This window comes from Camelus ferus, chromosome 19, assembly GCF_009834535.1.
Source record: "Camelus ferus isolate YT-003-E chromosome 19, BCGSAC_Cfer_1.0, whole genome shotgun sequence".
Taxonomy (NCBI): domain Eukaryota; kingdom Metazoa; phylum Chordata; class Mammalia; order Artiodactyla; family Camelidae; genus Camelus; species Camelus ferus.
In genome coordinates, this window is record NC_045714.1 from 40,168,573 (window position 1) to 40,194,547 (window position 25,975).

General features: G+C 53.2%; 1 protein-coding gene and 1 non-coding gene across 2 annotated transcripts in view; one reads left to right on the forward strand and one right to left on the reverse strand.

Moving 5' to 3' along the window:
• TGM2 (transglutaminase 2) overlaps positions 1-20,923 on the reverse strand; it is a 32,428-nt gene extending 11,505 nt beyond the window's left edge. Inside the window, 10 exon segments of the mRNA XM_006188624.3 lie at positions 165-216; positions 218-269; positions 916-1,051; positions 4,638-4,815; positions 5,863-5,991; positions 8,520-8,638; positions 12,271-12,430; positions 12,432-12,514; positions 17,315-17,494; positions 20,767-20,923. Of these exon segments, the coding sequence (XP_006188686.1) occupies positions 165-216; positions 218-269; positions 916-1,051; positions 4,638-4,815; positions 5,863-5,991; positions 8,520-8,638; positions 12,271-12,430; positions 12,432-12,514; positions 17,315-17,494; positions 20,767-20,776 (1,099 nt within the window). The 5' untranslated portion in view covers positions 20,777-20,923.
• Positions 14,354-14,425, forward strand: TRNAT-AGU. The gene has a single exon. It is a non-coding gene; the product is annotated as a tRNA-Thr (tRNA).
• Positions 20,924-25,975: the final 5,052 nt, after the last annotated feature.

Here is a 25,975-nt window from a genome sequence, read left to right on the forward strand (position 1 = left end):
CAAAGAGGCGTATTATAAAATATCAGTGAGGTCCACCTGGCACTCATGTGGACCAGTCGATAGCCTTTGGGTTAGAATCCCAGCTCTGCCCCCTCTCCAGCCGAGGGACCCTGGGTGAGCCTCTGTTTCCTCCTCTGGGTAACGGGGCCATGCCCACCACCCACCTTCACTCTTCTCCTGGGGCGTGGGGTCGAGGGCCTGCCATCCTTCATATCCCCGGCTTTAGGTCTGGCCTGTCCATCCACGACTCCACCCAGCAGTGGAAGTTCCTGTCGGGGAGACGAAGCAGAACACTGGGTAAGGACTCACACTCTGACTTCCACTGTCACCTCCTGCAGCCAGTCCGTCCACACTTGCCGTGTCCTAAGCTGAGCCCAGCATGTCCCTCGACACCCCTCTTCCCACTTCCCTCCTCTTTGCTCCTCCTCAACTGCTCTCCCCACCTCCCTTCCTCTCTCAGTGGCTCTCAAGTCCAGCTGACCTGACCTTGTAATTTTCTTGACTGTTCTGTCTTTTCCAGCCCACAGGTTCTGTCTGGATTTGGGCCCCATCATCATCCACCTGGACCACACCCCAGCCCCCTTCTTCCAATCTGTTCCCACCAGACCTCCTGCTCCACAGTTGTCAGCATGCCCCTCTCCAGTCGGAAGCCTTTAGAATTAAGCCCAGTCTCCCAGGTTGGCTGTCCAGACTCCGGACAAGGTGCTCTCCCTGACACCCTTTTCAGCACTGTGCCTTGACCTCCCTTCTTCTTAGCCTCCGTTCATGCTCTTCCCATCCCGGCGAGCCTTCCCAGGCACTGTTTCCTTTGGTCTAAACACTGTTCAACTTTGAAACCCAATTCAAATGTGGCCTCCTCTGAGAAATCAACCCACGTGTCCTCTGCAGGGGACCCTCCCCGGGGCCCCACCTCACCAGATCATCTCGCTCTTGTCACTCTCGATCTCCCCGAACTCGTTGCGGAAGTACTCGATGAGCAGGTTGCTGTTCTGGTCATGGGCCGAGTTATAGTTGGTCACGACGCGAGTCGGGATGCCGAGGCACCGGAGCACTGGGGGCGGTGGGGGAACGTGATGGAGAGAGCTTAGGGGACTGGCTGAGGCCCTAGAGATACCTGTCCTGCTTGGGCCTCCACGTGCCCATCTGTACACCAGGGAGCACTGCACCCATTGTCCAGGTGGTGTGCAAATCCCCTTGCCAAGACAATGGCGTCCACCTCTCTAGCTGCCCCATGTCCACTCTTTCCCCTTCACATCACAGTGAACAGAAGAAGACTCTCAAATGCAAATCTGACATTAACACCCCTCTGCAATGGCTCCCCATGGCCCTCGAAGTCAAGGCCAGACCTCCACTGTGCCCCTTGACCCTGCGGGGTCTGTCCCTTAACCACCTCCTGCACACTTTGCTCCAGCCACATGGCTTCAGTGCTCCTCCAGGACTCCATGCTCCCACCTGCCCCAGGACATTGGCACATGCTGTTCCCACAGCCATGAAGCCAGGTTTAGATTATTCCATCATTTGCATTCATAGCAAGACTGAGGATTCATCCTCATTCTCAATGGATGGGTATGTGAGAGATTCTTTAATTAGTCCTCTGAAGGCAGCAAGGGCTCTGTCTTATTTTAAATCCCCAGAGTCCAGCACAGGCCTGGCACAGACGATTTTGTCAAATGGGGTGAAGGAGTGAGTGAAGTAGAAAGAGAAGAAGGAAGAAAGGAAGAGAAGGAGGAAGGGAAGAAGTGAAGAAATGACAGATTCAGAGGGAGAAGTAAATAGCAGAGCTGGCAGAAGAGGAAACAAGTCAGGACACCTTCTGTTCCAGCCCCAGCTGCTTCAGGCTGGGGCCAGTCCCTTCACCTCTCTGGGCCTTGTTTCCACCTCCTTAGCACGGGGACGGCACAGGTGCAGGGTCCTCGGGTGTGCTGGGACTCCATCGTGAACAAGGAGGACCTGCACTCGTGCTGCAGCCCAGTTTACAGAGAGACCACACTCACTGGGAAAGGGACAGGTGTTGCAGTGATAAGTGACAAAGAAGCAGGATGTCAAGTGGCATCTGCAGCCACAGAGGAGGGACGAAGAGCCCGGGCAAATCCTGCCCGAATGGTGGTGCTAGGTGCTCCTGACAGAGGGGATGCCACTTTTTTTGTGTACTGTAAAAGTAACACATTCTCGGGGTAAGACAGAGGAAAGTAAAACCGAAAAAAAAGAAAAGAAAAAAGTGAAACAGAAAGCCCTACTAACTGTAACCTGTAGGAATTTTTTTTACTTTCAGTTTTGACTGAAGTTGAGTCTCAGAGATGAGGGAGGGGCAGGGATGTGACCTTTGCCCCGTGCCCGCCATCAACCAGGGAAGGGATTCCCGGATGGCCCTGGATTCTGGCCAAGAGATGTGAGGGCCAGATGAAGAAACAGCTGTGACCCTCCACCTCCTGCCTGGTGTTCCTGTGCCCTTTGGCCTGGGTAGGGGTCAGATGCTCTGCTGCCCGTGGGAGAGGCTGGTGTCCCAATCCCAGGCCCCATCCCACCGTCCCACCACTGTGACAGGCTTCGGAGTAGACACCTGAGGCTTGGGGAGTTCTGTCCCCAGCTGTGCAAGAAGCAAGGCTGCACTCCTGTCCCAGGAATGCTGTCCCAGGAGGCCTCATTATCACAGTCCAAGGTCAGGAGGCTGCACCAGATCGGGCCTACCTGGTTCCGAGCCTGGCTGTGCCACACACCAGCTGTGTGACCTTGGGCAAGCCACTTCCCTCTCTGAGCCTCCATTTCCTCCTCCAAGAAGCACTAATAATAGCAGCTTGTCGGGATGCTGTGATGATTCAGAAGGCTGGTGGGTGCGGGCAGTCTGGCAGAACAGCAAAGTGTGTCACCATGCCCGTCACTGCCAATGTCCATCCGGTCACTGTCGACTGACTCGTAGACACAGAGAAAATACCCTGCGATCCAGCTGAAGAATCCCAGCTGCCCTCAGAATCCCACAAACCCAGCCTACCCTGAACCAGAGGCCGTGCTAAGTGGCATCACCCCGGGTCCCCAGAGCTCCCTGTGACTCCGGTCAGTCTACACTGTCTCCATGTTACAGGTGACAAAACTGAGGCTTGGAGACACTGGCTCTGTAGCCCAAGTTCACCCAGGGGTTAGCGGCAGAACTGGGATTCAGACCAGGTAGTTCAGCTCGAGTCCCTGGGCCGACCCACCACTTAGCTCCCTGCAGAAACCCTGTGGCCATCGGGGTCTGACGCCGCCTTAATTGACCAAGTTTTTTCCCTGGCTGTGTTACACATCAGGCCTGGGAGAAGGCTGCAGGGACCGGACTCAGCCCCGGGCCTGGAGGGAGGACAACTGAGGGCAGCTTCTGAAACTAAACCTTCAGACGGTCACAGCCCAGAGTGAAGAAGGCATCTGCAAGCGAGTCTGGGGCCATGGGCGGTGAGGTTTCTCCAGAAAACCCACGGGGCTTTAGGCCCATCAGAGGGAAGGGTCTGAGGTGAGGCAGTTTCCATAAGAAAGGGGAATTCAGAGGTCACAGGGAGAGCAGAGAAAGCCCAGCTGGGAACCTCGGCCAGGCTGCCCCCACCCCCAGACTGCTGGTGTGGAGCATAGGTCGACAGGCTCCCCGGGACCCTGCTCTGGGCCTGAGCGCTGGTCTTGGAGTCAAAAAAGCTAGGAACCCAAGATCAGCCTGTTAGATTTCCTGAGCTGAGGGATAATAATAATAACAATAATAGTAGTAACAGTAATAATAGTAAGTGGCAGCACTATACATTTGCTGCTACGCACCTGAAACCATTTTAAGCACTTCACACATGGTAACTCACAACCATCCCAGGATAAAGGCACTGTTATCATGCCCATTTTACATATAACAGCACTGAGGCTCTGAAGAGTTAAGTAACTTCCTCAAAAACACACAGCGAAGACACAGTGGTAAGAAACAGAGCTGGAATTTGAATTCAGGCCTTGATTCCAAAGTCTTTGCTTTTAACGAGCGTATGATACTAGCCTGTTCTCATAAGGGAATTCTCTTCAACGTCTTCTGGGCTCAAATATTCAAGGTTTTTTTAAAGAAACTTGGTTTGTAGTTTACTTTTTTGGTTTAAAATAGCTTTAGCTTTCCTCCTTTACATTTCAGAAAGCGCCTTCTCTTTCTTGACATCAATAGATATTACTGTTATTATCAAGTTATGAACAGCTAATGTTTCCTGAGAGCTAGCCTGGGGCCAAGTTCTGTGTTGAGCGGCTTTATGTCATCACCCTAGGAGGCAGGTCATGTTGTTGTCCCCATTTTACAGATGCGGAAACTGAGGTTCCAAGAGAAGTCATTTGCACAGGGTCACAGAGCAAGTGAGCGTAACTGGGGATTTTAAATTTAGGTCTGCCTGGCTCTAAAGCCCATATTCTCAACCCTAAGCTTGTGCTGCCTCCTAACATCTCTGGATCTGAACAACCACCTGGTGGGTGGAGGAGGGGAGTTGTTGGAAAAAGGACCAGAGAAGGGCAGCCACCGACTCCAGGCCACACAGTACGTGGGTGGCACTGAACTGGGGTCTCCCAGTTCCCACTCCAGTACTCTCTGGGCCCCACTCCCAGGGTTCCCAGAGCAGGCTCCAGACCTTCCCACAGCCCAGTGCGCAGCTCACCAGTGCAGGCCACGGCAGCGAAGACCCAGCACTGGCCATACTTGACACGCTGGCAGCCGTAGTTCTTCCAGCGCCGCAGGATGTCCACACTGCCAATCCAGAACATGGGGCTGACGCCGTCCCCATAGTTGTTGTCCCAGCGTCCTAGCAGCACACCCTGGTCATCGTTGCAGTTGACCTGCAACCAGTGGGGCATCAGAGGGACCGAGCCTGGGGAGAGGGTGACGACTGGGCTAGGGTGAGTGAGAGTTCAGCATGTGGTGAAAGGCAGGGAAGGGTGTTCCAGGATGAGGGAACAACAGGTGCAAAGATACCAAGGTGTGGCCGACTGGGATGTTGGAGATGGCTGGGGCTGGAGGCTGGGGTGCAGGAGGGAGAAACAGGAAGGAGGAGGTGGAGAGGGGTCAAGGTTGCGAAGGAGATTATGCTGGGGATGTGGATTTGTCCCAGGGTGGCAGGCGAGTGACATGGCGTGATCTGCTTTACAGAGACCCATCCAGATTGTGTCATTCCCCCTATACACCCATAACCTGGAGAACACAAGGCAGCCTCAAGAACCATGGCCCAGGAGACCTGCACAGTCTGGCCCCAGCCCCCTCCACAGTCCCGCCCCTCCTGCTTGCGTTTTGCTTCAGCCACACCAGCGTCCCTTCTGCTCCTCCAACTTGCAATAGTCATCCCTCCTGAGAGAGCCTTTGCGCAGGCTGTCCCCTCTGCCTGAGACACTCCTCTCCTCCCAGTTACTACATCAACTCATGAATCATAACTTAGGGAGGTCCCTCAGCCCCACTGCTGGGGTTAGTCCTGTAGGAGACACTCATATGCCTGGTTCCTTCGGCGCGTCCATCATGACCTATGACTGTGTGCTCCCATGATATGGTGGTTAATGTCTGTCTCCTCCCATGCATCCACTAGAACGGAAGCTCTAGGAAGTTGGAGACCATTCATGTCTTACACCTGCTTTTCCCTCAGGCCTAGCCCATGGGTACACTTGATAAAAACTTGCTGGATGAGTGAGTGAGTGAATGAATGGATGAATGAATGAACTGCTTTGAGGGACCACATGGCATTACTCTCATTTGTGTAAATCTTGTCTTTCCAAATATAAGCTCTCGTAGCTGAGACTAGCCCAGCTCCTAGGTCCCCTCATTGTACCCAGAACAGGCCCTGACCCCCATCATCACAGGAAGGGAGGGACCCTGGGGTGGGCCTTCCACTCACTCACCATGCCGCTCACCACCCGGCCCACGTAGACCGGGCTGCTGCGGCGGGAGCAGTCGCGGCCGGCGTCCTTCAGGAACTTGGGGTTGATGTCCAGGAGCATCAGGCAGATGTCCAGGATCCCGTCTTCAAACTGTGTCAGAGGAAACAAGAGGAGGATGAGGGAGATGAGATGTCACCTCCTCCAGGAAGGCTAACTTGAAGTCCAGCAGCTGTGGGACCTCTCTATTCTGTCTTACACACCAGACCTGGGGGCTCAGGCTGGGTCTGTCACCTCTCTGGGGTGCCAGCTTCACAGGGTGGGATGGGATAATGACAGTGTGAGAGAAAATGGGGGAGGGTGTGCCTGCATCCAGGCTGGGTGTGCCTGCATCCAGGCTGCGGTCCTGGGAATTTGTAGTGGAGACCACAGAGTGAAAGCTCAGCATCCCTGGGGTGTCCCTCAGGAGCCTCAGGGTCACCTCAAGCCATGCCACTGCCCCTTCCCTCTCTGCTCAGCCAAACCTCCACTTCTCTAAAGCCTGACTCATCCTGCAGAGCTGATAAGTGTCCCTCTTCCCCCCACCCCACCCACACACACTGCTCAGATTGGAACCCAAGTAGATTATAAAGATACAAATCTAACCTTATCACTCCTGTTTCACTGCACCCAGAGTAACCTCCAGACGTCTCCCTGTGGCCTGCAGGGCCATTGTGATCTGTGTCCCACCCCCAATTTGACCTCATCTCTCACCACTCTCACTCATACTCATCCTGCCCCAGGCTCATGGCCTCAGAGCCTTTGCACTTGCTATTTCCTTTGCTTAGAATGCTCTTCCTGCCTCTCCCTGTATGACTCACACCTTCTCATCCTTGCAACTCAGAAGTTATCTTTATCAAAATCCGTCCTTGTCACCTTCCATTGGGCCACCCATCTGTCGTGTTCAAAGGCTCTCCTGTCTGCCCCCTGCTCCCCATCTCTGTGGTCTTGTCCCAAACCAGGCCTTGTCTCCATGCTGCAGAACAGTCCTCCCTGGCTTGAACCATTCTGTGGCTCCCTATTGCCATCAGCCTGACATTCAGGGCTGTTCACAACCTAAACACTGCTGACTTCTCCCGCTGTCATCTCCTGGGGCCCCTTCTCTTATAAAGTGCTCCCCAAGCTACAACATACTTCTTAGGTATAATGTAAACTTTCCCACCTCTGAGCTTCTGTACACGCAATTCCCTTTGCCTAGAATACTGTGCACCCACCTTCAAAGCCCAGATGCCTATTTCAGGACCTGCCCTGATGCCCACAGGCAGTCATTCCCCTCCTTCCTTTAGGTCTTATCATCTTGGGTCATGATGACTTCCAGAAGCTTTGCAAAGCCATGTCCCAAGGCTGTGCAGAGACTGGACACAGATCAGGAACTCAGGAAATGAAAGGGAGACTCTTTCTTCAGAAAGGTTTTGTTCTGTTTCTCAGGGGAGAATACAGAGCCCCGGGGAACATGAGCCAATTCCTTTTTGATATATTGCAGTCATGTCACCATTTCATTTACAGCCCACAGCTGGCTCCAGGGTTTTGGCAATTATTTGGGGGAAGATATTTTTGCAATGATTATACCCAATATTCAGAAGAGGAAACTGAGGCCAGAGCCCCAGATCTTAGGGAGGACTTTCCTGTGGTCCCAGGGCAGGATTCCTTAGTCCTGAACACTGGACCCTGATCCGGGGGCTGCTGGGAAGTGTCCCAAGGAGAACCTGACCCCCAGGAGGCCAACATCCACTAAAACACCCGGAGGTTGAGAGGCCAAGGGTGTGATGGTTCTTGCTTCATGAGTTTTCTCAGCAATATCTCAAGAATTCTTATGGGATGCTGGATAGTAGAGGAAATAAAAGCACTGGTTTAGAGACCCAGTTCAGGCTGGCCCGCTGGACAAGGAGGAACCATGTGGAACAGAGATGAGCCGTCCAGCTGAGATCAGCCAAGCCCAGCCTAGACAGCCATGTCCTGGCTGCCCCATAGATTTAGGAGAAATAATAAATGATTTTTTTTAAGCCTCCACAGTTTGGGTTTGTTTGTTAGTCAGCAGTAGCTAGCTGATACACCAGACCAGGGATTCTCAAAGTATGGACACTGGATCAGTAGCATCAGCATCAGTTGAGACCTCGCTAAAAATGTAAATTCTCAGCCCACACCCAGATCTACTTCTGATTTAGATCAGAAACTAGGGGCTGGACCCAGTGACCTGTGTTTTAACACTTTTCCAGTGATTCTGATGTATATTTAAGTTTGAGACCACTGATCTAGATAATGTTTTAAAGCCCCTCTCAGCACATGCCTAGCACACAGTAAGCATTCTCCAAGTGCTGCCTATGATTTTGATATATGGCCTTGAATGTTCCCATTCTCCCTCTTAGAGTACCTGTCAGCCCCACAAATCTCAAAGGCTCTCCTGATTCCTTCCCACCCTGAATCCAGAGCTGATGCTCCCATGGTGGGTAGGGCCACCCTTTGCTGTGTGACTTCAGGCCTGGACTGGGCCCTCTCTGAGCCTCCAGCCATTTTGGGGCCCTTGAATCCTTGACAGCATGGGATGGGTGACTCTGCTCACACTTTTGACTTTGACTGCGTCAGACTCAGGGCCCAGCACGCAGTGGGCCCAAGAGGGTTGGAGGGGCAGGGCATGGCCCTACCTGCCCAAAATTCCAAGGTATGTTCTTGATGAACTTGGCTGAGCCCTGGTAGATGAAGCCCTGCTGGGTAAGGACGTACTCCCGCCGCTCCTCTTCCAAGTCCAGGTACACAGCGTCCGCTGCAGGTGGAAAGGAAAGGGCCTCAGCTCTGGGTCTGGCGAGGGGCCAGCTCCCCAGGGCCAGGCTGGCTTCTCAGCAGCCTTTCTCTCTTTTAATCAGAAATACTAATCATTAATTAATAATCCTTTGTCAATGAGACAAGGTGTTATTGGTTAGTGACAACAACAGCTGTCTTTTATCCCATATTTACCCCATGTGGGACCTGTGATAAATGTATGACATACATTAACTTGTTTAATCTCCACAAAAACCCTGTGTGGGAGGGATTCTTGGAGGCCCCATTTCACAGATGGCAAAACTGAGGCTCAGGAAGATTTCACAGATGGGAAAGCTGATGCCAGAACAGGAGACAGAGGCACTCTAGGCCAGAAGTTAGGTAGCCCTGGCTCTGATTCTCTTTTGCTGTGTGACCCTGGGCAGTTCCCTTCTCCTGTCACCTGATTGTCTTCCCTGGGAGTAAAATGTGACCACAGATCTGAACAATGCTTTGCAAAGTGAAGTCCTGAGTCAGCTCAAGGAAGGAGCATGACTCAGGGTGGAGGGAAAGCCGAGAAAGGGTCAGGTGGGGTCCTGTCCAGCTTGGGGGCCAGGTTGTATCTGAAGGTGGCCTTGATGACATTCTAAGCAGAGGACCAGAGAGCACAGAGATGAGGCTGGAAAATGCAGGGCACTTAGTTCTCTGTGACTGGTGAGGACAGAAAAGGGCCTGGGGTAGTCAGGCCAGAGGGCAGGAGGTCAAAGGTCAGGCTGGCCTTTCCTGTCCCACTTCACAGGGGAAGAAATTGAAGCTGGGAAGGGGAAATCTAGAGCCACATTCTGACTTTGGGGAGCCCTGGGCATTGTTGCCTCTATGGGACCCTTCCTCCATTTAAAAAAAATTAAAAATGTATTTTATGACTGCGTTGGTATAATGATGATATATGAATATCACATGTTAAAATACATTCTCTAGCCTAAAAGTTCATTTTTTCTCTCTTGATTTTAAAAGAAGTGAACACATTTTCATAGGTCCTTAAAAGTACAGCAGGTCCCAGGTGGTGTGCCTACTGAAGTCAGCCCGGGGAAGGAGGTCCAGTGCCTGGTGGAGCGGGGCCCGGATGCAGAGGCCCTGGCCCCTTGGATCCCTGGGGACATCTGCAGCGACCAGCAACCCCCACTCTTGCCGCTCACTTGAAGGAAGCAAATGTGAAAGGTGCCAAGTGCCTTATGCATCTTGCCCTTTGGCCCTGAGACCGTGCAATGAAAATCAGCCTTGAGATCAATGAACTATGTGGCTGTCAATCAGCTGGCAGTGCAGGAGAAAGAATTTAAGAGAAAGAAAAGCCCTTGGTGTTTTCCTTTCGAATGGGAGTGTCAGAACATACGGAACTGTCCCCCCCACAGCCCAGGAAGCCCAGAATATGATGTCCCTGCTCAAGTCTCTGTCTGGTAAGGGTGGAGGCTCTGGGCATAAGAAGCCTCAAAACTGGCTGTCGATCCTGTCCATGTTGGAGCTCAGAGGCACCTGAAGGACAGGAGGCGCCCCTATCAAGGGCGGATCCGCCCTCTCCCCTCAGAGGGAGAGCCATATACCTCCCCCCCGCACCTCAACCCCCACTGAGCCCAACTCCTCCCTGTGCATCACCAGCTCCCACCCTGGGATGTAGGTCCCTTTAGTCACTGTGCTGCTTGGCTCACCACCACCTCAACCCGCCAGGCAGGGAAGGGGCAGGACTAGAGGACCGGAGAGTCCCCCAACCTCGCTCCCCGTTCCCTGAACTCTGCAACCTTGAGGTGTTGGGGTGGGGGAGGCACACTGCCATGTTCCTGCTTCGTGGTGAAGGTCACCAACTAGCTGTAAGTTCAGATTGACTAAAATCAACATGAATGTACAGCGGGTCCAGCAAGGCCACTTCTGTCCTGAGAAACCATTCCGTGTGGCAATGGGGCCTGTGAGCAAGGGGGCTCCTCCCTGTGATGGGCCACGGGGGACCACCTCATGTCCATGGGTGGGAGCCAAATGAATGAACGGTCCACCTGGCAAGACCCAGCCACTCCCGGCTCTTAAAAAAGATGAGCAGATGTATGCAGACTGATGTGGAAAGAATGTTAAGCCTGTACAGAAGAGGTAAGAAAAAAACAACCCAAGATGTCGGCTGCTGTACACCATGGGATCCTTTGATGTTTAAGACAGACAGAGAGACCTGTAATACGCCGATGTCTCATACAACATGATAAATATAATTAAAACTGCTGTATGAACGTTGTTAAGAGAGTATATCCTAAGAGTTCTCACAAGGAGAAAAACTTCTTTTCTATTTCTTAAATTTTGTATCTGTATGAGATGATCTAAGCTTGTAGTCATAATGATTTCATGATGCATGTAAGTCAAATCATGATGCTGTACACTTAACACTTTTGCAGGGCTGTGCGTCAATTACATCTCAATAAAACTGGAAGAAAAAGAAGCACAGCAACGTCTCCAGGCACATACACTCGAATCTACGGAGATGAGCCCCCCAAAGACGGCAAATAATGGGGATTCCCAAGGAGGAAAGCCAAAGAGGGGCTGTGTCTCTGCAGAACTTGAAGGTTTTATAAAGAAGATGTTCTCACGTCTTGCTGTTATAATGAGAAATAGAAGCCAAAGTGTGTAAGAGAGAAAATTAAAAAAAAATCTTTCTGTTCAAATATGACATAAAATGTTCCAAAATGGAGAAGAGAATAAACAAATAAAGCATTGGCCCAGGAGGAAACTAGTTGTCCGATGCTGGAGTGGCCAGAATTTCTGCTCTGGGCCTAGGCTTTGAGGAGCAGCGCCCATTCCCAGACTGGGCCTGCCCACATGGCCTCTCTCTCTGCCTTGCTGCGTAGGCAGAGAGATTCCACTGGCTTGTGAGTCAGATGGGGAAACTGAGGCCGGGGAAGGGGTGTGGCAGCCCCCGCCTCCTCCCTCCTGCTCCAGACACACTCAGCTCTTTCTTAACCCTCTAGTTTTGTCCCGCACGGTCCACTTGCTTCTTGAAGGAGCTGCCAAAAGTCATTTATCTCTGAGCCTCAGTTTCCTGCCTGTAAAACTAGGATGCCGACCCCCACCAACCCCGGGGACTGCTGAGAGGAATCATGGAGAGCGTGTATAAGGAGGCACTAAGGGGACCCAGCTGCTCCTGCCCACCTCCCCTGGCTACCCACCCCACCACCTCCCTCAGTTTCCCTTCCCCGAGCCAGCCTGGTGAGATTAGAATAGAGCCCTGCAGAACAGAGCCCAGAGTGAAGGTATGGCCCTGGGTGTCTGCTGGGCTGCCCTTTCTTGAATGGGGCTTCTGAACCCACCTCCATGCCCAGCTCACAGTGCCCGGGGCACCTACGGGCCTCAGACAGGGGTGGGGTGGGGGGTGAGATCCCTTGGTCGCTGTGTGACCTGGGGCAAGTCATTTTGCTTCTGTGAGCCTGTCTCTCCTCCGTAAATAGGCATAATGAGAGTCCTGACGTCATGAGGTTTGGCGGAGGAGGCTGGGGCCCGGAGCTGTACGGAGCGGGCCTCACTCAATCCACTTGGAGGTCTCTCCCGCCCCACTCCCCCACCCTAGTGGTTCCCACGGGCGGGTCCTGCCCATCTCCCCACCCTGCCCATAGATGAAGCGCAGCTCACCTGGGCACCAGGTGTTGAAGAGCAGGGTGAAGTGACCTAGCACGAAGCTGGAGCCCTGGTAGCCGGTGGAGGCCTCCAGGCTGAGACGGTACAGACCGATGGGGGCATTGGCCGGGGTGCTGAGCTGCAGCGAGAGGGCGCCGTCTTGCTGGTCCACCACCTGCGGCCGCCCAGGCACCCTCTTCTACAGCATCAGACAGCCTGAAGCGGGCCTTGGTCCCGGCCTCCTCGCTGGGGGCTGGGCCTGCAGAGGGAGCAAGCAGGGGCTGTGAGTCAGGGTGGTGAGGGAGGGTGAGAGCCAGGGCTGGCAGGGGCAGAGCACACACCCGGAGGGTCCCTTCGGCCTGGGTTTGAGGCTTCGTTCTGCCACTGACCATTGAGGGAACATTGATGAGAGCTTTCTACTCTCTGAGCCTCAGCTGTCTCATCTGTAAAATGGAAATCAGGGTGGTTTTGTGGGAATGCACAAAAAACTGCAGGCATACAGCACGTCTTCAGTCTCCTGGGAGAGTCCTCTTGGGAGGAGGAACAGCGTGGCCTGGGGCAGGGTCACTGTCACACTGCTTTGGACTGGCGTGACTTTGGCCAAGACCATCCTCCTCTCTCGGCTCAGTCTTCCCATCTGTAGCATGGACAGGAATTAGGCAAGACACTCCCCAAGGGTCCTCTTTTCAGCCTAAATCCTTTACCTGTTAGTATCCTCCACCTGTTAGTATCCTCCTTTCCCTTTCAGTAAAAGAAGCCCAGACTCTGAGTAAAATGGGAACTTGGTCCTCTGATGTCCAGTAGGGCCAGTCTGAAAGCCCGCACGCTGTTGGCTAGCAGAGATGCTGAACAATGCAGGTCTAGGTGTCTGTCTCTCCAGGCCCCCTCCAACATTTGACCTGGGTATCTCCATCGGCAGCTCCAGTGAGATGGTCTGAACCATCTCTCACCTCCCTACAGCCTTTTACACTTCACAAAGTGGCGTGGCACTTCCCCCTTCCCTCAAGACCCCTTATACAGGAGGGAAAACTGAGGCTCCGAGAGAAGGGCTCTCCCAGAATCCCCCAGGGATCTGTGGCAAAGCTAGCATCTGAGTCCAGGTCTCTAGGCTCCGGCTGTCCCCACAGTGCATCTCATTCCCAAAGAGGATGCTCCCTAGCAGGGGTCTCAGGGCTCGGTGTGCTGAAAGCCTGCCCTGAACTGGCTCCTTTTCAGGTGGAGGGGAGGGCCCAGCCCATGCAGGCAGGGCTGAGTCATGGGGAGGGCATGGGTGGGGGCTGTCACTCTTTCTGGACTGGGTGGCGGAGAGAAGAAACAGAAACTTCTCTGCTTGGCTGGGCGGCTGCCCGGGAGGGCTTATGTTTATTCTTCCATCTCCCTCCCTGCAGCTCTGCCCGCCCACTGCTGACAATATGGGGGCCTGCTCACCGAGGGGCTACCTGCCAGCCCCACCCACACCCACACCCAGGCCCAAATATAACCATGAGCTAACAGGCATGACACAGGCTTCTGGGGCCCTGTCTGGGTGCCAGGAGACAGCTGTAAGCCTTTAAACACTGTCTTCCAGAGTCAGTATTTCGAGGAGTTGGACAGCACTGGGGCCCAAGAACCAGCCTGGGTCCGGCTCCTCCACTCAGGCCCTGAGAGATGTGTGACCCGGGCTAAGTCCCCAGGCCTCTCTGATCTGCAGCTTTCTCATCAAAGAAGAAAATAGGCTTAGATCACATGCCTGGAAAGGTCCGATTCTGGGTCCAAAACTGGCTCTGTGACCCTGGACAAGCTATTTGGCTTCTCTGTGCCTCAGTTTCCTCATGTGTAGAATGGAATTGATTGTAGTCCCTCCTCATAAGGTTATCTCGAGGCTTAAAGAAGGTGAGGCTTGTAAAGCACATTACAAAGTGCCTGGCACGTTGTAAGTGCTCAGTAAATGATAGTTACTGTTTATTACTGTCATGACCACCTCCTAATGCTGATCAGAGGAATTAGTGAGAGTTCACAGAAAGCATTTCAGTGACAAGGACGTCGTAATTATGCAGCGAACATGCGCTATCCTCAGTGTCATCAAAAAGGACCATCACAAATCAGAATTCTCAGGGGGGGTGGTATAGCTCAGTGGTAGAGCATGTGCTTAGTATGCACGAGGTCCTGGGTTCTATCCCCAGTACCTCCATCAAAAAAAAAAAAAATCAGAATTCTCAGGCCAAATAACAGGTTTTGAGGACTGGAGTGAAATGTAGAAATTGTCTAGTTCAATTGAATCACTTCACAGATATGGGAACTGAGGGCAAGAGGGGTAAAGTTGGCGTGACCGGTATGTCCCAGTTTTCCTAGGACAGTCCTATTTTATGCCTATGGTCCCAGCATAATTCTTAACAGCACCCTTTTCATTCTCAGAAAAGACTATTTGGATGATCAATGATCTGGTCACCATGGTAACAGCCTGGGCCAGGTCCCATAGCCACTGTCACTGTTGACACACCACCCTCGGGGGCAGGTCAGGAAACACATTTCCCTTTCTCTCTGTCCCGGGGCAGCTGTGTACACACACACACACACACACACACACACACCCCTTTCTTCTGAGGGGTCCTGATGGGTGGAATGAGGACAGGCTGTTCCCCTGGCCCCACCACTGCTCACGTAAGCTGGTTTAGAAAATTCCTTGGCTGTGATTCCACACGGTACTCTTTGTGGGGCCAGAGGCACCGCAGAGACCCCTCTAAGACCTAAATGACCCTGGAGATCTGAGGGGTCCTGGCCACTATCCCGACCACAGCAGTGAGGGGCCGGGTGGGGTGGATGAGGGGAACCTTCCAAGGTTAAGCCCTCTATTAGCTGTATAAGGGCTCTTTTCACCGCTTCAGGCTGACCTCACTCTCACCTCACCCACCCTCCAAACCCTTGCCCCCCTTTGGGGAAGCAGAGCTTTATTCTATAACAAGGAGGGTGCTTGTCTGCTGTGGCCTGTACCCCACAACAGAGCCTGTCCGGTCTCCAACTGCCTGGGTAAAATGCACAGCATCCAGATAGGGCTGGGGACCAGGCCATTCGGTGAGTGACCTTTGCCAGCTCCTCTCCCCTCTCTGGGCCTCAGTTTCCCTGAAGAGATAGGACAGGCTGACTGTAAGCTAGAAGGTCCTGACAAGAGCAGTATGCTCAGGCCAGGCCCAGGGCTGGAAGCTGACCCAAGCCAGGCCTTGAGTGGGGGAAGCCTGGCTTCCTGGTATTAGTCCCTTAGCTTCCCCAGCCTGCGGGAGGGTCTTGGTAACTCAGGGAAGCCGTGTGCACCCAGAGATACAGTGCCTTCCGTGGCTGCCCCGGGGGCTGTGGGAGTCACCCGGGCGGTTGGCAATGGTTTGAGATAAGTCGGTCGGAGACTGGAGAACAGAGATTAGTTGCTGCCCACTTCCCTTGTGGCCTCAACCCTGAACTTGGGGCCTTATTACCTAGTGCCAGGCGGCCTAGACAAATGGAGAAGAAGGGGGAACACCCTGAGAATGAAAGAAGGAAAAAGAAGGTGAGAAATCCCAAGCTGCCCAGGCCAGCAGCTCATCTACCACCCATTTCATGGAGGAACAAACTGAAGCCCAGCAGGTGGTAAAGAGATAAATGTCCCTGCTGTCAGGTCACAGCACCAGAAAACCTCAACTCTGGGGTCAGGGTTTGAATCTTGCCATGTCCCTAACTCACTGTGTGACCTAGGCAAGTAACTTGACCATTCCGCACCTCAGTGCTCCCATCTGTAAAATGGGGGCTCATTATGCCTCTACAACAGCAGGATTCAGAATGAGCTTGCACACAGTGGGTGCTCAAAGACATTGTAATTTTCTTCAGCCCAAGCCTGGCTCTTCTCAGGATACCACATCCAGCCCTTCACTGCCATGGATCCAGCCTTCCACTTTACAGAGGGGGAAATCTGAGGCTGGAAAGATTAGAGACTTGCTGGAGGCCCTTCAGGGACCACAGGGGTGTTGAGTATGTGTGTGTGTGGGGGGTGCCCCTGGCTAGTAGGTGTGCCCCTGCCTGAAGGGAAGCGGTGGGGAGGAGAGGGATGGAGGGGATATCCGGGGCCAGTCTGCAGGCTCTGTGATAAGCCTTATCAAACGGCTTCCCAGGTAAATACGGACCTCAGCCCACTCGCTGCTCTCTCTGACCTCGCAGCCCTCAGAAAGAGCTGGCCTTTCCCACCCTCGGGCCAGAGTCCCAGCCAGGTGGCCCCTCATTGACCTCGAGGGAGTGGTTCCCACCAGAAGCCAAACCCAGAGATTTGGCATTCAAGGCCACTTTCCTGAGAACGGCAAACAAAGAAGATGAGATTTTGGACATCTAGGGATGGGGTGGCTGGGCCCTCATTGTCCCTCCTCCATCACTGGAGTCCCTGGAACAAGACCAGCAACAGCTGCTCACGTTGGCCGGGCACCCTCCCGTGTCAGGCCCTTCTCACCTAACAACCCTGAGCCAGAAGTGCCTTAGCTCAGAAAGGCTAAGCAACTTATCCAAGGTCACACAGCGGGTATGCAGTCTGGGCCACACCAGAACCCAGGTCCATCTGTCCAGCCCCTGAACCTGAGGCAGCCTCCCAAGGCTTAGAGAAGGAACCATGGGAACACAAAACTGCTCACTCAGCAGGCTGGAGCCAGCTGAGTTCTCTCTGCCACCCAGACGCCATTTGGGTCTGATCCCAGAGGACTTGTCAGGTTGTGTGGGCTTGGGGAAGCAGCTGTTGATAAGAACTGTAAAGTTGTTTTGATGTGGGAAAGGGCGGGCAGGGTCTTGATGCATCTGCGAGGAAGGAAACTTCCCCCAGCCCTGGTGCTAACAGGTTGTCAGAAACCCAGGTGTCCAGGAGCACAGCCGTGTCTACAAAGCTGAGTGGCTCACTGGTGACATCACTCCACTTCCTGGGCCTCAGGTCCCTCATCTGTAACATGGGGTATTGACTACTGGGAATTTCTCAGGGGGCAAAGAGGAATGGCGTACCCTGTCCCATGGTCCATCAGGGCACCACGAAATCACAGAACAGGGAGGTCGAGAGGAGGGAGGCGGGGGAGGGACTCACCGGTCACAGCACTGAAGGTGAGGCTGTCCACGCTGGCCTCATAGCTCCGGCCCTCGAAGTGCAGCGTCAGCCGGAAGAGCTGGCCACGCCGCACCACCAGCCTCTCCCTGCACAGTTCGGCTGTGTGGTGATCACGGCCATTGGCCTCTAGCTCCAGGTCGCATCTCTCCAGAACCAGATCTGTGGGGACAGTGAGGGGCTTGAGCTGTGGTCCATCCCTCAGCCAGCTGTGAGCCCTGGGATCCCTGAACTTGGGGCATCAGGGCCTCCTGGGAGCCAGTCCTTCCAACCCCTACCCGCCCGGTCACCCAGGGGCTGATGGCCTGACTCAATCACGGGTGGTGCACTGAGGCATGTCGGGAAGGCTCTGCTGCCTCTCAGCCGTGGGACCTCGGGCAGCTCACTTCCCCCATCTGTATCCACAGGTAGGGGACAGCAGGACCCACCTCGCAGGGCTGTGGTGAGTTATTTAGCCTCATGTCTGGTGCATAATAAATGCTCACTAAACACAAGCTAGGCTGTCATGACTGACTTTGCCTTGTACATTCAATTTCCAATTTCCAGGAAATGCAGAGGACTGAGGAACACGTTAAACACAGAACCAGGACGTGATCAACGACATTCCTACTCTGGGAAACTCTAGGTCAAGCATTTGGTTCTTTTAACCAGTAAATTGCAAGAAAAAAAATTGAAAAAAAAGCTGAAGGGAGAACCTAGAGACTAAGAGAAACCGAAGAGACATTTCAGCCCACAGAGCTGTGTGAGCCTTATTTGGATTCTGATTTTAAAAACTATTTTAAACATTTATTACATGCACGAGACCATTGGAAATTTGAAGACTGATGGAATAATGGTGATATTGAGGACTTTTTAATTTGTTTATGTCTAAAAAAAGACCATCTCTTTGGAGAGATACATTGAAATATTTACAGATGAAATGAGGTGATGTCTGGGATTTGCTCCCAAAGAGTGGGTAGGGAGTGGTGAGAGGGGCAGGAGGCAGCAGTAACCGTATGCTGGTGGTGGTCGGGACTGGGTGATGAAAACATAGGCATTTATTATATTATTCTCTCTACTTTTATGTATGTTCAGTATTCTCCATAATAAAGGTTTTTCAAGTGACAGGGGTTTGGAGTCTTCTGGATTTTAGTTCTGCTGTGCTGCTGTGTAATCCTGGGTAGGTGTCTCTCCCTCTCTGTGCCTCCTTTTTTGAAGCTTCAAAGGGCGGCTGTAAGGGCTAGGAGAGGGCACCCTGTCCTCAGGGACTAACTTAGGGCGAAGAGTTTGATATGGGAAAGTTCTCTTTATAGTTTCAGAGGGAGCTGAAGACCAGGGCAGGAGTGGGGGCGAAGGGAGAGTGAGGGTTTAAGGGAAGCACAAATCTCATAAACCTTGGCAAGCTCAATCTGACCTACTCTAGGTCAAGATTAGTGGGACTGTAGGGTAGGAGGAGCGGGCAAGGCAGACTCTCAGAGTTGTAGGACCTTTGAGAGTATGTGGTCCCCCTGAGGCCCAGGGGCAGGGACTTGCCAAAGTCACCCAGCAAGTAGGTTCTTTCATGGGGACATCCATGCAGGTCTCCTACCTCCTACATGGAACATCTCTCAAATGAGGGGCAAATACATTGCCTAGTGTCTGCCGAGGGCATCTATGTGGATTATCTCTGCCAAACCTCACAACTACCCCGCTTACACAGCTACTCTCGCTATCCCCGTTTTGTAGAAAGACAGCACGCAGCCCTGGGTCTCACAGCCAGCGCCAGCCACGGCTTTGGGGTTTGACTCCAGGGCTGCAGATGCTGGAGCCCACACTGGACACCACCTCATTCACAGTTCAGGATTTGTTCTCCATCCCCTGCCTCCCCCTCCACTCCTCCCCCCGCCCCCCCCCCCCGCCCAAGTCCTTTGTTGTTTCAAGCCTGGAAGGAGACATGGGGGAAGTTGAGGCCCCTGCAATCATAGCAGGGGAGACCTCCGCTAGCCACAAGGAAGAACTTCCTGCTGACCCGCTGGGGTGAAGAAACAGTCTGGGGAAACTTCAACTCCAGAGAACTCAGGCAGGAAAGAGGCCACCGTTGTCCCTCTGGGAGACCTTAGAGAGATGGTCAATTCCTGCTCTGGGACAGATGGGGCGCTTTCTCATGCTATTGTCTAAAAAAGGATTTCCAGAAATCTTGCCCAACCCTGGAGGTGCACAAATACTGGGGTCTAGGATCATCAGATTTCTGCACTGAGAAAGGACCGGAGGTCTTCCAGGCCACTGGGACCCTTGTAGGAAGTAGCCACTCTGGCAGTGGGGCAGGGGGTTTATCATAACTGGCATCTCCAGGGTCCTCCAGCCCTACTGAGCCCCACTCTTGGGGATAGGGGTGGGAAACTGCATCGGGCACAAGTGGCCACCTAGGTGACAAGTCCACAGCCAGCCTTGAGCTGGTTTTTGATTGCATGTGTTGGGGCACTGGGTCCCAGAGAGGGACAAAGGTGGCCTGAGGTCACACAGCAGGCAGGCAGGGCCACGGTCCCCCTTTCTCGTTCCTGCTCCACCTGCCGCATATCCCTGTCCACATTCCCTCTGCCCACTGTCCTTCCTCGGCGGTGTGTTGCAGGGGCCATCTCTAAATGGACTTGACCCAAAAGTCAGCCAGGATGCTGAGTCCAGAAGTGTTAGTGCAGCGCATCCCCCATCACAGAAATTCCTCCTCCCAGATGGTATCCCTGCCCGTGTGTGTGTGTGTGTGTGTGTGTGTGTGTGTGTGTGTGTGTAGGGGGCAAGTAGGAAATGAATTCAGCCCTTCTCCCCTCCTCACAGCCCTCACAGATGTACCAAGGGCTGGCTTGACTGTCCATGTTTTACAGAAGGGGAAACTGACACTCAACAAGCCACCAAGGACGAGGGTTGCAGAACTTGAGGGCAGGGAGGGACCTAGAAGAACAAGCCTGCTCTCAGCGCACTCCCCCATAAGATGCTAGAAGCTCCTCTCCGGCCCCTACAGCCAAGGAATCAGACAGACTTGGTGTACACAGCACCAGGGACAAACCAAAGCTAAGTATCTGAGGCCAGGCCGGCACCCTCTGCACAGCTTCACGTGGGGCGCACAGCAGGGAGCCAGCCCCCACTCACTGACTGAGGACGAGGTGACAGTGGTCCACTAACACGGTGCCTTACAATTACGACACACCTTTGTGTTTCACTGCCTCATCTGATCCAGGGAGTCAGGGGTTAATCATTGTGCCCTGAGGATAGGGAAACTGAGGCCCCAGGCAGAGCCAGCACCCGGAGCCAGAGACCTCTCACCCAGCCCAACCATCTTTCTGTGCTCCAAACGGGGGACTTAGGGATTGGGTCCCAGCCCAGTCCTGACCCCCCGTGCACCAGTGGGACCACTGAAACCAGGGAGGGATTGCCAGACACGGGACCCTGTAAGCGGCAGTGGCGCTGACTCTGATACTCACCCTCGGCCATGGTCAGGTGGTGGCTGTACCTCAGACTGGTGGCAGGACCCTCCAAGTGCGGAACTGCTGGCAGCCGGCAATGCAGAAGCCGAGAGCCACGAGAACTTATAGCTCGTTTAGGGGCGGGCCAGGGGCGGGGCCTCACGGGAAGGCGGGGACCTGGTGAGACCAGCATTGCCCAGTCCGGGGCAGCTCGCTGGGGCGCAGCCATGGGGGCAGGAGCTCAAGGGAGGAAGTGGCGGCTAGGTAAGGGCGCCCCCTGGGGGAGCTTACAGAGCTCAGGGCTGGGACAGCAGCCATGGAACGCACAGGCTAGGATACCCAGACACACCTGGATACACAGAGTTGGATCTTGGGTAACAGAGACACCTGGACACAGAAACACACACACAATTGCACCAGGACACACAGGCGTAATTGGATACATAGATGTGGAGCCATAGTCAGGTCAGACCTGGGAGACAGGTCACACACACACACACACGGAAACAGATACACATGGAGCAGACATAGACACACAACCAGAGACACAGACACACTTTGACAGATACAGGAGATAAACCTGGACACAGAGACATGGTGACATGGACACAAAATCAGATTAAAATCAGAGACGTGCCAGTACATAGACACAACCAGCCATACATGGACAGGTACCACCAAAAGCCACATACAAATATGCAGGTATCCAGATGCACACAGCTCACAGACACACACAGACAACACATCCTCAGATGTGGACATTTACAGATTGGGGCACCTACAGACACACAAAGATGCAGATACTGGGAGACGGACACACATACCAACACAGCCTCACGTACAGACATGCAGACACACCCACAAAGACAGACACATCACACCTGTCGCTGTAGCAAAACTCAGACAATCTTCCTGTCTCATCCGTCCTTTTAGCCATCTAATCATCATCCATCTAATCATTCATCCATCCATCCACTCGCCACCCATCCACTTACTCCCCTTCCCCTTCCTCCTTGCATTGATGAAGTTCCTTGCAGACCCACTGTGTGCCAGAAAGAAACAAAGCCCACCTCCCAGGGACTCAACCTCTGACTTCTCACTCCTAGCACCGTGGGTGGGGATTCTTACCCACCATGAGTTCAGAGCAGGGAGGGTTCTTGGCGATACAGGGGCCTGTGAGCCTCCCCCCAGCCCTTTTTTTCCAGGATAAGTTCCATATTTAGGATGGATTTGGGCTACAAAATGGGTCCCAGTTTCCATTCCTATGTGACTCAGCACAGGGAATAAACCTGTATTGCTTTAGTGGATGTTTATCCGTGAGTCAAATGGACCCTGCCTGGCATCTTATTGAATAAGCTCACAACAGTTTGGGGCCCTGCTGACCCATAAAAGGGCCCCATGGGTGAACCTTGTAATGGCCCCGTTTTACAGATTTTTTTTTTTTAATAGAAACTGTTCCCTGCAGCTGGTGAGAGCTGAGAGGGAGAAGCAGGGGGAGGGGACGGGAGTCAAGAAGCCAGGGTTTGAGTTCCCACTGTGGAGCCATGGGCAGGTATTTTGGCTCTCCGGACCTTAGTTTCCCCATCTGCAAAATGGGAGCAAGAATTTCCTCCCTCATAGGCCTGGGGATAGACTCAACCAGAATGACTCAGGGTGGGCACCGAGGACGTAGTGAGCACTTGGTAACTGGGGTCTCTGAGTTTTGGAGCAAAAATGCCATGTGTCCCAGAACCTGGCCCTGGGGTACAGGGACCTCAAAGAGAAACAGGAGGCCCCAGGGGACAGTCAGGCTTTGCAGAAGGAAGGCTGCAGGCTCTCTGTTTCTACAAGTGTCAGCCCTGCCCCAAAAGAAAGGATGGCTTGGCCTTTGTCCATTCTTCTCCATTTGAAAACTACACATTCTCCTCCACTTGGTACTAATCCCCCATTACAACCCTCATCTGAGAGCTCCCTGGAGGGCAGGAATCCAGTGGATCTCTGTAGAATACCCCTCAGGGTGCTCCTCACACCCAGCATTGGGCTTGGCCCAGAGTCCCAAACCCTGACTCAGCCAGTGGCCTCCTCTTCCTTTCTCTCCCCGCTTCTGTGGTACTGGAACCACCTAAGGTGACGCAGTGCCTTGAGCAATCCCAAGACAGGACCAGCTGGGACAGGACTACCTTCCAAGAAGTGGCGGATAGAGAACAGACCCCAGGCTGGGCCCAAAAACCAGGCTTCTGGCTGGGTGACCAGGGAGCCCTGGCCTCACTCCGGGCCTCAGTTTTCCCATCTGTTCATAGGGGCCGGGAAACCCTGCCTTGTCTTACCTCATTGTGCTAGTAAAGACTCAAAATTCTGTTTTGTTGAGGGTGAAACTGAGGCCCAGGGAGGGGAGTCATGGGCTCAAGGTCCCCAGACAGTACAGGAAGGGGCCCTTCCTCACCCCATGCAGGGGGATGATGTGCAGGGCCCAGCTGAGGCCACTCTTGGCTGTGTGATCCTGGGCAAGTTAGTAGACTCCTCCAGGCTTCAATTTCCTTCTCTCTAAAATGGGTATTGTAAGAGTTACCACCTCTGGGAATCAGAGATCATGTCGTGCAGTGGGGGGCACACAGTAAGTGCTCATAAATGTCACCTAAAATCTTTTATAATGATGCTATCAAGTCAGGATTCCCTTTCCCCCACAAAAGGGAAATTTTTACATGAAGGTGAAGCAGGTTGCAAACAATTTAAAATATTTGTTAGGGGGTTGCTTAGAAGAAACACTTGCCTCCCAATAAGTCTTGTACCCAGGGTCATTGACTGATGCCTGAACCCCCCCACCCCCACCCCCGCCATCAGAGGGATCTGTCTTTCACTCCATTAGGGCTTTCAGGCCTCAAGGTGGAAATAAAGATGAATTTTTAGAACTTTAGAATGACCCATTACCAGCCAGATAGCCCATTTAAATCTTATAATATGATTTTTGTCGTTTATTAAGTGAGGAACTGGGGTCAGAGAGGTAAAGTGATTTGCCCAAGGTCACACAGTAAGTGGGAACATGGAACCCAGAATTGGTTCAAAAGCCTGTGCTGGCTCTTCCATGGTTCAGAGGTTAGTCCTGTGCTCCTCCTCTCCCCCGCTCCCATCCACCCAGGGTCCTGTCTAGTCATGTAGCCCTTGGCGAGTAAGACCTCCAGGGGCAGTGGTCCATGCTTGTGACCCATGGTGCCTGGTGCACTGTAGACATTCAATAAATGTCTATGGCATGAGAGGGAGGGATGAGTCAGAGAGAGTTAAAGGAAGACTGGAAAAAAGGAAGGAAGGGAGGAAAAGGAGAAGGTTTAAGGTTCAGAGATGTTAGGGAAACTGAGGTCACACAGCACAGCTGGGCTCCCAGGCCCTGACTCGGCTCAGGTATTCCCCAAGGACAAGGGACCCCCACCCCCCAACCAGAGATGGCACCGGATGGCTGAGCTGGGAGGGGAGGGAGGTCTGGGCAGTAGTGGGTGGGACCACGATAGGATTTGGTCTCAGCTTTTCTACCAGCTGGTGACTAATGGCAGATGAGCAGCGTCTAGCATGAAGCCCAGGGAAAGCAGGGCCAGACTCCCCTGAGGTGGGAGTGGCTGAGGTAGGGGGGTTAGGACAGGAGACTTGGGGAAAATGTCAAGGAGTAAGTGTGACCTTTCAGGCCCTTTGAGAGGGGAGTGTGGGTGGTGAGTGGCCTGTCCCAGGCAAGATCTGGGTGTCCCAGGCCACGGGGAGCAGAGAGCAGGGCACCTGATTGGGGAGGGCCCTCCTAATGTGTCCATTTTGCAGATAGGAAAACTGATCTGGCCAGTGTCCTTAGCTCTGCCCTTACAATGTGTCGCTCTCTCCACTGCCCTTTCCCCCAGCATGGGGTCTCTGCCCCAACTCTGCCAGTTAAGCTCTGAGGACTGTGGACACTTGAGTTTACTTCTCCGAAACTTCAGTTTCTGTTTCTGTAAAAGCAGGAATCATGACCCAGACTTCACAGGGCTGCTGTGAGGATAAGAGGAGGAGTGGGGCCAAGAGGAGCCTTCTGAGAAGAGTCTGAGCTTGTCCCTCTTCTGCTGAAACCCCTCAGAGGAAAATTTGCGCTCTTCGGCCACAAATTTTAGGCCCTGCTGGTCTGATCCAACTTCCCTGTTTACTGTGCCTCCCACGTTTGCACCCTTCAGCCTCACTAGACACTCTACCAGCCCCCAAATGCACCTTGCAGTTAGCTACCTCCAGGCTTTTGCTCAAGCTGTGCCCTCTAAGATACCCTCCTGTATTAACCTATCAAAGTTTCACCCAGGCTTTGGGACCCTCCAAAGGCCACCTCCTCCCAGAGGCCATCCAGAGCAGGATTTCCATTCCCTTCCACCCAACACCCACAGGACACAGTCACAGTCTGCCTTGTATAAGGACCAATGTGTGTGTGTCTCTGTCTCTGACCACCTACCTGGCTCTTAGTCACTGCTCAATAAATGTTTGTTGAATGAATAAGTGATTGTGACAGAGAGAGACAGAAACAGAGAGATACACTTGTTCAAGCCTTGAGGGAAGAGCCCAGAGCGTTGGTTGGCAGGATCTGTGTGCTGGTTGCCTGGGGCAGGACCAAGAGCCAGGGCATGGTACTGGGGCATCTCTTGTTACCTCCATCAGAGATGAGAGGTCTGGGCCCAATTTACTGCCCAGTCACATCCCAGAGGTAGGAAGAGCCACTGGTGAGCCTCAGAGAGCGCAAACAACTTTCTCCAGATCACACAGCAAGTTCGGGCAGACTCAGGATGGGACCTCCAAACCCCACAGAAAAGTAAGTACTGGCCTGTACCTCTACTCCCAACTTTGAAAAGGTAGAAAGATGCTTTGATTTAACTTGCAGTTGGGCACAGCATTGTAGCAGAGAACGGAGTAGAATATGAGACTTGCATGATGGAACCAGGGTGAGTTGTGGTGGGGGCTGACACGGGGTCTGACAGCTCCTGGCCCCTCTCTCACTGGCTGTGTGGCCTCAAGTCTTAATCTCTTATAAAAAAGGACCCACTGGGCTCAGAGGAGGAGACGCAAAGAAGAAGTGGAAATCCCTCCCAAGGAGAATGAGTTGATTCTATTACTGTTGTCACCAGTAAGTGGTTACTGTTCTTGACTCTCCAGACACCCCAGGGAATGGAGAGCTTTAGGATTTTTGAGAGTAGCGTCCTGACCATTTCAGGCAGTAAGATTTGCTTTACTCATAGGAAAACCCACTTCAGACCCT